Genomic DNA, 13,633 nt, shown 5'->3' with positions numbered 1-13,633 from the left:
ATTCTTATTCCCTCCTCCTTGCTGCATGGCCAGAAATAGCTTCCGATGGGACCCAACGTTACCTGTGTAAGTGGGTAATTAGAACCAATTTTCTCCCTCTCCTGTTTTTGTCTTGTTTGAAATTAATGCTGCAATGCATGAATAGCTAGTTTGCACAAGAAGGTATGGTTATGTGGAGGGAAGAACAGCAAACAATATAAATAACATATGTATTATCCTGCATTTTCAGTACCTCCTGATTAGCCTCTGCATCGAGTTAAAAAAATACAATAAAGGCAGCAAGACAATAGATTTTTAATTTCTATTAAATAGACAGTTTACACCTCTAAAATGATTCTTTAGTTTCCGGCTAGTACTGCCACTGTATTGCAAGAGATACCTAAATCAGGTCAACCATTTTTTTTCCTGTTAAAAAAAGAAAAGGTTCATTACTTGGAAATTCTATAACATGATTCATGCCGATTGAGCCTTTGGGAAATATCTCCAAACTCACAAGCTGAACTCAAATAAATCCCATTGGAAAAGGCAGATCTTTGTATCTTAATAAGCCCAACTTTATATATATGTGAATACACACATACATATTTTTATCCCTCTGCTTTCCGCAGCTTAAAAGCATCACTGAATGCAGTACCTTGCTAGTGTGCAGGTAATTAGAAAACCCCAGCCCCGGCTCACATAAAGAAGGTTTTGGATAGAGAAGTGCTTTAACGTTTTCTATTTAAGATCCTTTCCCTCTTTTTTGTACTCTTCATCTCAGTCTTTGACTAGGCCTTGTTTGCTGTGAGTTATGTATTCAGACCTGGTATAAGGGGTTGCAGCTCTTTGGCAGCCGCAGAACTCGCACCTGTCTGCACGAGGGCTGAAACTAAAATGTCATTTCTGCCAGTTTCGTCGCTGTGTAATTAAGCACTAACCATGTTGCATGAAAATAACAGAAAGGCTGAGTCCCTGTGAGAGTTCAGTCTAAATCAAGCAAATTCTGAAGCAGACTGCAAAGCCTGACAAACTCTACCTCAACGCTTGTTAAAGCTGAGAGAAAAACCTTCACAGAAATGATTGGGATACAATCACGTCCTAAACCCTGTGCCCAGAGGTGGGTTTCAGATGTGCAGTTTTGAACCTAGGAGATACTCAATTCATCAAATATTCAGTGACCTTTCTGAAAACAAATCTAATCTTCTTAAAAAAACAATCCTCACATTTGCTGAATTTGATGCTTGAGTTGCTCCCCCGTCCTTCTTTCTTTGTCGGGTTTCAGGTCATGAACTTGCCCCAGGTTTCAGCTTCCCAGTCCTACCATGCAGTCATGGAAAGGAAAACGTAGCCATTAGCTCAGCCTCCCAAAGCCAGCCCTGCTCCAAATTATTCTGTTTGGCTGCAAATTTTTTGCAGTCTGGAGAAGTTTGCAATCTGTAGAGACAGCAGAGCAAATAAATGCAGAGATGGGGATAAAGGAGGCAGGAAATTCAGGTGAGCACCAGAGCAAGGTATTTGCCTTTCTATGCTCACCGTCTCATCATTTATTTTAGATTTGGATGGCAGGTAGACTATAGAAAGAGCGAGGGCACAGGCTTCAAGTTTTGTTTTAAATGCATCCTAAAAGGAGGAGCCCACAGACAGATGATGAGTTACAGAGGGAAAATGATCCAAACCCAAGATCTGGCATAGGCAATGAAATGTCAGTGACACTTGGCAGGGTGTAGCAATGAGGAATAAAATCGAAGGATGGCTGGACAGGAACCAGGCTGGGTGAATGCAAAGATGGTGAATGCCAAGGTAAGGAGAGGGGCTTGAAAAATGGCGGGAATAGGCTGAAACAGAGCACAATGTATGGAAAGTTTCCAAAACAGCTTCTGAACAGATTGAAGAGGGAGTGATGGCAGGAAAGTCGCTCAAGCTCTCAGTTTCACTCTCTGTAAAATGAGGATGATAATAGCTGCCTAACTCAGAGGTCCCTGTTGCAAGGTGAAATTCACCCATGCAAAGAATGTTAATGCGTCCAGTTTGCATTTTGTGAGCCAAACGCAAACCCATGCATCTAATTCCATGAAAACCTGGGAGAGTAAAACCACTTCAGTCTGGATTTGTAAATGTAAAATGCAATTACTGTTTGCTATAGGATTGTGATCGTTAATGATTCTTCCTGAGAAACTTTTTTTTAATACATACACACACATAACAGACTAGTTTATAGGTCATGTATAAATTAGAGTTAATAGCCAATTTCTGGACAGTCAGTGAGCTAACTTTAAAAAGGAAGATACTGTTAAACTCTCTGCTAAAGGTAAGCCTCTAAGTAATAACTCATTTGATTATTCTTTTCTGGTGAGATGAATGCCCAGACTTAGCTCTGTAATGAGTGCACTTGCACCGGCTCTCAGCCGGACGCCTCGTGGCACAGGAGCGTATGTCCCCTGCTAAGAGGCAAGGGTGGAAAAAAATGCTTGGAAGGGGTTTCCAGTAGCAAGTGCTTTCATTCCAAGTGGCACGCTCTTTAACTCTGTAAGTGGACATTATCTGGAGAAAAAAAATATTTCATGAGCGCTGTTGCGCTCTGCCCTGTTCCTTTTGGAGCCAGCAGCTCTACCCCCACCACTCTGCCAGCCCCACTGAGCTTCGTAAGTGCGTGTGAGTCCACAGCCTTACAGGCGACAGAGCGGTGTGAGACTGTATCTGTAGTGACAGAGAGCAAGGGCAAACTGCGTGCTAATTTGGCTTTATGACTCTCCTACACTAACTTGGCATCAGCAGCAGCTTCTCTTTCGGGAAGCCAGTGGCACATAGCTGCACAGTCATTAGGATTTTAACTCTCATTTCTCTTCAGTGACTGACAGGTGGGTTTTAATGAGGTCTTGTGGACCTCCTGGCATTCGGATGATGCTGTGGAAAGGAGGGGAGGCTTCTCAAAGCATAAATCCCTCCAGGAGATAGATATTCGGATGTTTCTGGAAATCCTGCTAGTGAATCACCTGCGCATCATGGTACTGAATTGCCTTTGAAAGCCACCAGTGGCTCAAAGCTTCAGGTGTGGAGCAATGACATCCAGCGAGCCCTGTGCTTCCACAATGCTAATTCAGCGTGTCATCCTGTGCAACAGACACCTCCCCAGGCAGACAAGACTATGAAATTAGGATATTCTTTGAGCAAGAAAAGGAAACCTGGACATCAACTTTGTAGGAGTAAAATTTCATCCTTAACTGGAAAGACATGTAAACCATAGAAAGTCCCCCTTTTCCCTAGAAAAAGGAAAAATACCTATGTCTTTATGAGGAAGATCTTATTTGTTAATCTTAACTATATTTTGCCTGTACCATTCTTCTTAGTCTGTATGTTTTAATATTTCAAATGTTGTTTACTGCATGGTCAGCATGTTTGTTTTCAAACAGCATTCTTCTGAAGTGTAGAATCAGAATAAGAACATAAACAACATATGGCTTTCAGGTTTCTTTTACGCCTCTCTTTAATTTCTGTCAGAATATCAACATACTTGGTGTTGATATCAATATGGTTACTCCCGGAGTCATATACCTATATGAATAGCTGTCTTTAAGTTGCTGGGACTGCTGGCTATAGGAAAGAGATGGTATGCCAGGGGAAGAAAATCTGGCAGCAAATACAAATCTGAGCAATATATACCTTTTAAATCTCATTGTATCTGGCGGCTTGAATACTTTTCTCTATTTTAACAGTACAAGTAAATGACTTCCCTACACTGCCAGCATTTTCCACTGGTCAAAAGTAGATAGAATGATGTTAGTGATAAAGAATATTATTAAAATATGTCTGGAGGACAGTTCAATAGCTAATACACAGTGACTCCTGGTGTGAGATGGAGGTTGACTGCTGGTCCAGTGCGTAAGCATGGACATGAACCTGCCTTAGAGCTGACTCACACAGACACCAGTGAGCTGGAGAGACTTTTAACAAATTTAATTGGGATATATGAAATTTTTCCACAAAAATAACGAATGCGAGAATGTCCCAGAGCGAGATCTACATCTGAAAAATAACTGCTTTTTTTTTGGCATTCCTATGGTGACCACTGGGTCTCAGGCTGGCTTAAGAGCAGCACGTGTGTTTTCCCTTTTGGTCCCCTTTAGGTGTCAGAAGGAAATATAGGCCACCCTCAAAAAGCCTGGCATTTTCACACCTCTTTTTTGCAGGCTACCAGTACTTTCTCTGTAAGCCTACCTCCATTTCATCTGGCTTTCGGTAGTATTTTAATAGGAAGTAGCAAATAACAAAAAAAACCCCAGTTCAGTAAGATGTTGTTCTTATATTTGCTATGGAGTGAGTAAGGAAAATGTCTCTGCAAGTGGGATATAGCTTTTGAAAATATTTTGAAAAGTTAGCATTTTACTTTGAAAGCACCAAAGTGACACTACTGACTGAAATTACAGAAATTTCTTTAAGGGTACTCAGGCAATTCAGTGTATACGCGGCTAAAAAAATATACTACATCCACCGTATTGGGACTGAAATATGTTACTGAGGTATTTTGCATTGAGGAAACCTGACCACAAAAGCCCAGGGAGACAGGTCGATAACTGCCATCAAAAAGGTCAACGATTTTTAGCTATTGCTGTTTATGACTAGTTTTAAAACAGGGACAGAGAATTTTTCCAATAACAAGCTTTTGAGCTCTCCCTTGTCTTGAAGTGAAACGTTGAGACCCATTGAGAGGTATGGAAATTGATTCAGTTGTGACCTTTTCTAAAACTCTCTCAGTCCGTGATGACCCCTTTAAATGGAAACATTTGCTTGCTCAGAAGGGCTGGAGCTGCTTTTTCAGGTGTGCCTACAGAGGTATGCTTTTATATTTTTGACATTTTACTTGCTGTGGAATTTTTTTATCTTCAGAGGATGAATGGGACTGATGCTTTGTCATAGTTGTCAGTTTGACTCGCATCCCTCGCTCGCCTCCACAGAGCAGTCACTGGTGTGGCTCAGCCCTCATTTCTGTCAGAGCATCATTAGCCAAGTAGTCATTTGCCTCTTACTTTCCACAACTAAATTCAAAGCAGGGGCAAATACAGCTTTTTTCGTCATCCTCGCGGACATCACTGCATAAAGTAAATGCTGAAAGTGAAAGGTTTCCTCACGCAGGCGCGCTGAAGCAGGATTATCGGTTAAGTGAATGGGAACGCTGGGTTCTCCCACTGACGTGCTCACACGTGGCTGGTGGAGAGCGAATCCCTGCGTGCGATAGGATCGGGCAACCTACCCCTGGCATTGCTCCTCAGCTCTATCTGGTGAGAGAGCCTCGGGGAGGTGGTGACACCTGTGTGAAGCTAAGGAACCCCTATGGCCCTGGCACGCACCTGGTTTTGGGTCGGCAGCAACATCATGAACTCAGGTGGCCAGACCCCGCTCATCACGGGGGCAGACACAGCGCCTGGGCAGAAGAAAGGTCAGGTCAGCCACTGGTCAGAACCAAGCAACCTTTGGTCAGCCGAAGCTGCTGCAGCAGATTCACTATCTGGCTGAGTAACTGGGGAGGAGAAGAGGGAAGTGCAAGGAAGGACTCAAAAATTTAAGCTTTGTCTCGTGTATGTGCTACCAGCAGCCTACCTTGAAAGCCAGTGCTTGTTTTCGTGCTTAGCAATAATAGCCTCATTTCTGGAGCATGATTTATATCTTGAGTTAACATTGATTTTTTTTTCCCTTCCCTTGTAGAATCCTGTGGTTAATTTGTTTTTAAAATGTTGTACAGTAATTACTTTATTTAAATGAATCATCTGACAAACGGGTTCTTTATCAAACTTGTCACTTATTCTGCTATTTCTCTTTTAACCTGGACCTTACAATAAATTCTAAGCTTGGCTGTAAGTCATCAGCAGAACACAGGAAAAGAGAAACTGTTTACTAAATTGCTAGATTTCATTAAGGATACAAGGAGGAAAACACAACAGCACAGAACAGCCAGATTTTATCTTCCGTCTTGTTTGTGATGCAAATTTATAGACTGATTAAACTCTTTTTTACACACATAGATCCCAACAGAAAAATGAAGCACAAACAGGTAGCAGTTCAAGCTTTTCACAATGCAACTATTCCAAATTTCACTCACAGTAAGCAACAATTTCCTCTATAAACTGTCTTGTGGACTTTGGTCACGGGCAGCAGGGCCCCGCTCTTTGTGCTTACTTCTGGGTTTAATCAGGAGAGCATTCAGTCAAGTAAACATTTACTGACTTGGAAGAGTGACTTTTGTGATCTGAAAACTTCCCCATCCTAGCGGGGAGAGGGAGCGCTAGCTTTCAGATGCTCTAAATGGCACCCTATGCAGCATCTCCAGTTCAGCTGAACTAAATTTCCTGTGTAAAGTTATGAACCTCTTGACTATCTGTCCTGTTCTTACACCAGATCTGTCCAGAGTATCTCACCAGCAAATTAAAATGTGTAACCAAAGTTGTCCGTAAGTGTTTTACTGCTATGTTAACGTACAAAAGGAACCTAGAGAATATGTTGAAGGGGTACCAACATACTGATTATACAGCTGACTTTCAGAGAGACCTGTCCGAATATATTTGATGTATATGTGATAGTGCATATGCAGGTTTGATTACTTTGCTTAGGAAACATATCCAAGCAACGCTTTCCTTCTTTCCGTGGCTCTGCCTTTCCTTCCACTCCTTCCCTCTGCCCAGTGAGCTTCTACTCGTTTTTAAAAGGGACCAAGCAAAAATTCTGCAAAATTCTGCTAGTGAAGTATAAATAGTTCATCGATATACATCAATTAAAATTAATCTCCATTTAATAGGCAAGTTATTAGAAGTCTGGGAAAAGTTCTGTTCCTAAAATGAGAAAGTGCATGTGAATGTAAGGTATGAAGTTTACCTCAAGGGTGGTTGAAAGAAGTTGTTTTAATTAAAAAAAAAAAAAAAAAAAATATACAAGGACAGCACAATAATAGTTTCCAAGACGGAGAAGAATTTTTGCCAAAATCAAGTGGGAAGAGATCCATTCTATTGGAAGTGTGGAGAGATGGTGGTCACTCTGTCTTATTAGTAAGTTATCCCAGGCTACCCATTGTACTCAGTGACTTCCACCTTGCCTTACAAAACAGTGTCCTGCTAATCCTAGTAAGCAAAACATAACAGTTGTATCTTGCTGGCCCAAGCCCAAGCTGGCATTATAGCTAACTGAAAATACTTGTCTTCCTCAGGTGAAAGGAGGGAAAGCAAATTCTATTTAATCAGAAAGTAATAAACTTGTTGGTATCATCATTGAGATGATGAATTATAAGACCTGAAAGAACAGGCATTAGATATTTTTCCTTCTGGTAATCCTATAGTTTGTAAATCTGGAAAATCCTGCTGACTGTCAGCATTCCACGTGAGGTTTTACATTTTGTTCCCAAACCAGCACTTAAACTGTTTTTCCAGCTATTTCTGTGTGTCACAGTCTCCTAAAATCATGTTTTATGATGGAGGGGGAAAAAAAAATAGGAAAGTCTTTAAGGTTCTGATACACGCATATAGTAAATGAGAAATACATATGGTGAAAAAGAAAATTGCTTAAGTAAGCAAAATTGCTGAAGTCATGCTAAGGTACTGTTATAAATGGGTTTGAGAGATAACATAATGCTGTGTATTCAAGAGTAGACAGAGGTTACATTGCCAACTTGGGATTGATAGCCTCCAGTGTTTTCATTGCTGAGTTAAAATTCGAAACAGGTTTTAATTCCACTGTGTTCCCATTTCCTGATTGTCAGCTAATGACTGCACTATTCCTACACTGGTGACATCAAAATTGCAAGAGATTGCAGAGCATTAGCTGAATACATTCTGATGCTCAGAAAATATAAAGCTATATCTAGGGCTCAAATTTCACATGGGGAAATGGGAAAATATGTAACTGAGAAATCCAAAGTATTCTCTAGTGACTTGCACTAAATGAGTAAATTATACTTGCAAAATCAAGTACTGAAGCTGGAGATTGCTGTTTAAAGGAGCTATTTTTTTTCAAATTAGCTGTGTTTGTTATGCATTCATCAAATCCCAGTGCTCCTAGACAGCCTGAATGTGTTGTTGGCATAATAAAGTCTCTAGAGGCTAGAGGGTGTAGACATCCCAGTGTAAGTGGGACAGCCTGTTGACTTGAAACATAGCCACCTTCCCCATCTCAGAGTATATGCCAAAACATTCAGAATGCTTCCAAAATTCACATTGGTTATTTACAGGTCCTCTTCTGGAAAACTTGCTTCCAGGTTAAAGAAAAGCTCAGATTCACATAATTTTATTTTTTTTAAAGGAGCAAGAAGTGTATACAATTTCAGTTTGAAAGCCAGAAAATATATCCTGACAAAATGGGCAGCACTCAAAGAGCAGTTGCCCAGCTGGGATTGGACAGAATGGGTTGGGACACATCTTTGTTCAAATAGTTCAAAACAGATGTTGGAAGAAGAGTCTAGATGACCGATAGGAAGTTGAGAACAATTGTGCTAGATCTAGCACTTTACTTGGAAGAAGACTTTTAAACCTGTGCCATAATGGTACCAGTAGATGCTACACCACTGGAGAGATCACTCAACACTTTGGCATGGAGGTGAAATCTTCTGTGGGAGCAGCGTGTGGCTCAGTTATGTTCTGTATCAACAAGTTCAGTTCATTCAGCAATGAGCTTTAAAAAAGGAAAAATACTCACTTCTCTCTGAGCAAACTGAGAAATGGCCAACAATGTTGCCTAAGTTTTATAAAAAGACAAAGCCCTACTAAGACACCGACCTCAGGTGGAAACTTTCAGTCCATTTCTACTCAAAGTCCTAAGTCACTTCTGAACGTGGATCCTGTTATCGCCAAGATTTGCAGAAACAGTTCAGAAAACATCTCCACCACATTCAGGTTTCATCTCTAAACATAGATTAGATAGGAGCAGAGGGAACAAGACCTGTGAATATCACTACTTTCATTAGTTGGGAATTCAATAGAAGTTTTCACAAGCATTTAGAAATTTTATTTTGAAAAGCCTGAATAATAAACATGCATCATGTTTCACAGATGTTTGTCTATGCAACATTCATAATATTGAGTTAACCTACAGTGACATTGTAGATAAAAACTAATGATCCAATATGCTTTTGCTGTAGTGCTTTTAACAGCAATTTTAACTGTTTTCCTTTATGAACACTCAGATTTTTATCGCTCATAATTTATTTTTCTCTTTTTACATACAGTGATGAAGAGGTGAATAATACTTCTCATTTATCTCTGTTTCAACAGGAGGGATATTCGAAACTGTGGAAAATGAACCTGTTAATATTGAAGAATTGGCTTTCAAGTTTGCAGTCACCAACATTAATAGAAACAGAACACTGATGCCTAATACCACATTAACCTATGACATCCAGAGAATTAACCTTTTTGATAGTTTTGAAGCCTCAAGAAGAGGTAATTATCTCAATTACTGTGTCAGTAACATACACGTTCTATGCTACCTTTCCCCAGCCTGGTCTCCTTTTTTGCTCTGATTGTAACATGTGTGTATATGAATGGCAACATAAAATTCATCTTGCAAAGTTATTTGAACTAAGAATGAAGCCGGGCTTGGACTTGTCATGTAGTTTCTGATGAAACACCTACATACTGTCTGCGTGCTAGGAGCCCCAGATGGAAGGTGGCAAGTCCAACCCATTTTTCTTTCCAAAAAATAGATTTGCCACCTGGAATCCTGAAGAATATGATCACGGACTAACAGGGAGCGCAGTGGGATGTCACAACCCATAATTAGCACAGACACACAGATATCCATTATTCATAACAAATTGTATCTATTGTGCTTTAAAGAACAGAGACCAGTAGTGTCCCTGTCCTGAAATATTAATGCTTCATAGGGTTAGAGACAGAAGTAAATTTCTCTGTTATAAACAACTATGAGAATTGGAGTAGACAGTTCTGGAGGTTTTTGCCTACTCTTTTATTTTTCTCAGAGGGAAAATTATGGTCCAATTTATTTGCATCTAATTTACTTGCAGACCAAAACAGAAAGGGGAAAAAAGTCACAACTCTCCTTAAGGACAGTCTGTTTCTTCACCTCTAGGAGGCAACATTGAAGTTTGCTAAAATTTTATGTACAGCAATCTGGTTCCTGGAATTACATGGTGTACACACAGTCTCATGCAAACAAGTCTGGAGAAAGACTCATAAGCCACTAAGACTTTGCAGATGTGCTTTGCAGTTTACTATAACATCTATCACTGTAAATGGTACAAGATACGCTTGCTATGTGGCAAGAGGCGTGTCTGCTATGAGGCAAATGAAGGCTGGTAAATAAACATGTTTCACATCCTGAATTATGCTAGAATGCTGGTGAGCTGTCACCTTTCAAACACCTAAGTTACTAAATTCTCCTCGTGGTTCTCTAGGTTTTTCCTAAAGACTGGGAAAAAGGAGAACATTTTCAAAGAACATTGAAAATGGCTTTAAATTCTCTTTATTGCAGTCTTTTTGAAGTGTCAGATACATGCTGGAACTATATGCTGTAGGAAGGAGTTCATTATAAATATTTTTGTAAATCTACGTGCAAGGAATCCATTCAGACAGTAGTAATTTCTTCTCATCATGAATTATTGATATTATTTATGCAATTTGCACGTTAAAACCTGCGATCCTTTAAGAAGCCTTCTGAATTAAACCTTGATAGCCTGTGCCTTTTATGCTGTCTGTAAAACATTCATTTGTAGACTGAAAACAGAAAATAATTGATTTTCTGTCATATTCTATTACAATCAGAGCGCTAAATATTAGTTTTAAAAATCTCAACTCGTTGTGGATGTTTGTGTACTTAGTATCTCATCCAATCACCATAATTTCTAAATTTTCCACAAAGAACTACCTTACAAAAAGTACAGCACTGTAACTCAGTGCAAACCTTTCTCCCAGTTGATAAAGACCTTATTAGAAACATTTGCAGCAAATTTTACTAATGGACAAAAGTAATTTAATATTACTTCATCTTCTGTTAGCCTGAAAGGACATGGGAGGGAAAGAAAAATGAAAAGACACCTACAGGAGGGGTTCTTTTGGCTGAGATACAGGCACAAGGAGAAGGAAACCTTTGCTGATACTAGCATTTGACTGATTTGGAAAGGTATTAAAATGTCAGTGTGTGTTGGTTCTTTATTTCCCTGTGTCATTACTGAGGGCTTTAGCCTTTACTGCCTGTTTTGTAAACACAGATTATGGAGCGCCATGAATCATAGTGTCCTTTACTGTTTATATTCCTTCAGTAGCCTGAAATTAAAGCAACTCACATTCGTAGAAGCTTGGCAGTCACAGAGGGAATCCGTATAGTGTGTGTTGTGATTCCATGAACGTATTTCCTGATACACTGCCATGAAACTTAATTCATACAACATCCCTTTGGCAAGCCCATAGCCAGAAAGCTCCTGATTTCTCCAGGATAATGCCATACTGAGAAAGGCAGTTTAGGAAGCAATGTGATCTGAAGGTAATAATCTGAAGTTGTTTTGGTTTTTGCTTGTAGCAAGCAGGTTCTAGGATTTGACGCTAATCAGTAAAGACATTTTCAGGAACTGTTTGCAAATCTCTCAGTGGGTTTGGGAGAAACATGGTGACCCATTCTGACTTTGAAATGATGGGGATGGATGGAGAGTAAGTGATCTCGGTGAACACCACACAAGTTACGTGCTTTTGCCAACTGACAGCTTCTTCCTCTCCCTTCCTCTCCCCCTCAGCATGTGACCAGCTCGCTCTTGGCGTAGCTGCTCTGTTCGGACCTTCCCACAGCTCCTCTGTCAGCGCGGTGCAGTCCATTTGCAATGCACTTGAAGTCCCACATATTCAGACCCGATGGAAGCACCCTACAGTGGATAACAAAGACGCATTTTATATCAACCTCTATCCAGACTATGCAGCCATCAGCAGAGCAGTTTTGGATCTTGTACTATACTACAACTGGAAAATTGTAACAGTAGTGTATGAAGACAGCACAGGTAAGTAGTGCTGGTGCGCTGCAGATCATGTACTTCTATTCCTGTACACACATGAATAAATTCTGCGAGAGAGAGTGCCTGTGATAGTTCAGTTTGGCCTACTTAAAGCGGTTTTCCCCAAAATATAGAAGAAAAAGGTCTCTTATGGCTCAGCTATCCTGCTGCTGCTATGGCTTTTGGAAAGCTGTTCATTTCATCAGACCCTAAGTCACCAGGAGGTAGCTTCTGGATTCTGAATACTCAGTCATGTTTTGCTTCCTATTTGTAGAACAAATAACACAGCTTCAAACTGATAAATGTTCTAGTGTGGGGCTGATTAGGGATTCCCCCTCTCAATGAGGTGTTGACCTTAAAAAGGGTGCACCTAAAAACCAAAAGTTCAAAGTGCAGCATTTTTAATGTAGAGACTACCTTGTTCCTTGAAACTGTCTCAGAAACGGTCAACCCACTTGTCAGCTGGGTACTAAAGACTGAATCTGAAAGTTGCAATTCATGTAAATGTTTCCAGCCTGGGACTCTTATCTCAGAGAAGATTGTTCATTCTTTGTGACAAGAACCTCCCCCTGGGGCACACAGTAGTCATAGCTGTCCAGCGACATACAACGGACAATCAATATCGGTAACATGTCCCTTTTTGTTCACAGCGGGGGCGAAAAAAAAAAGATTAAAAAGAGAATAACAGGCTTACTCCTGGGAACAAGTGATTTAAAAGCTTATCAGAGACTAAAACTTTTTTTTTTAATACACAGAGACTGTGTAAGAGCGTCGATGTTATAAGGAAGTCTAAGCCACTGTTGCATGGCTTTACATATATAGGCTTGTGTAGCTGATACCTATACTGTAGCTGATGCCATATACTGTACTGTATTTTTTTCTGAGAAATGTTTTAGCTGCTCTGGTCATTGAGAGAACTGCCTACCTAACTGCTGTCAGAAGGAGTCCTGTCCAGCAGGATTGCACACCGAAATTTATTCCAAGCAGGACCACAGAGAACATAATCTCTCCTACAGTGTAGGCTCAGTCATGGATTAAGGGTCCATAATCTGGCTTCACAAGAAAAGGTTTGCATGTAAACAAGCCATTAAAAGCTCAGAGAGGTCTATAGCTCTCCTGTCAAACCATAGGAAGCTCTAAGCAAGGCCTGACAACTGATTACAGGTAAGGACACATTCTAAGTAGCAACAAAGATTTTCTTGGAGACATCATCTCTGTAGAGGTGAAGTAAACAGAGCCAACTAAATAAGACTTCCACTGGTAGTTATTCCACTGTGAGCTCTCTCCACCATCCTTCAACACTATCTTTTTACAGTAAAGGTGCAGCTGAACCCTACACATTTCTGAAAAATCCTGTTGTGCATTAGCGGTCATTGGTGCAAATTAAGCACTTCGCTGTCAGCCCCACTCTCAGACTTGCATTCCCCTTTCTCTTCCCATTGCCCACAGAAGCATAACACCTTATAGAGCTCTACAGATGTGCAAGTAACATTTAAATTGATTCTTTGATAATGGCACGAAACAAACCTGGATGAGTCATGAGCTCAGGCATCTGCATAAGCCTTTAAAAAGGGTATGCAAAAAAAAGCATGCCTATTAAAATCATGCTGTAAAAACATGTCTGAAAGACAGAATTCTGCTTTTTAAAAAAAACCCAAATCTCAATTTTAAGGCTAAAAA

At 40.2% G+C, this 13,633-nt stretch overlaps 1 protein-coding gene across 4 annotated transcripts in view; it reads left to right on the top strand.

Annotated features, from left to right (window-relative positions):
• GRIK1 (glutamate ionotropic receptor kainate type subunit 1) overlaps positions 1-13,633 on the top strand; it is a 174,473-nt gene that overhangs the window by 85,549 nt on the left and 75,291 nt on the right. For all 4 annotated transcript variants that reach the window (XR_012588997.1, XM_074600491.1, XM_074600499.1 and 1 more), the window contains exons 2-3: positions 9,228-9,395; positions 11,702-11,959. Coding sequence is in view for 3 of the 4 variants with exons in the window: in XM_074600491.1 (XP_074456592.1) it covers positions 9,228-9,395; positions 11,702-11,959 (426 nt within the window). In the remaining variant the exon portion in view is untranslated. The remainder of the gene's footprint in view (positions 1-9,227; positions 9,396-11,701; positions 11,960-13,633) is intronic.

The sequence above is a fragment of the Larus michahellis genome, chromosome 1 (genome assembly GCF_964199755.1).
Source record: "Larus michahellis chromosome 1, bLarMic1.1, whole genome shotgun sequence".
NCBI classification, from domain to species: Eukaryota; Metazoa; Chordata; class Aves; order Charadriiformes; family Laridae; genus Larus; species Larus michahellis.
The sequence above is the reverse complement of the archived record's forward strand: the minus strand, read 5'-3'. Positions and strand labels throughout refer to the sequence as shown.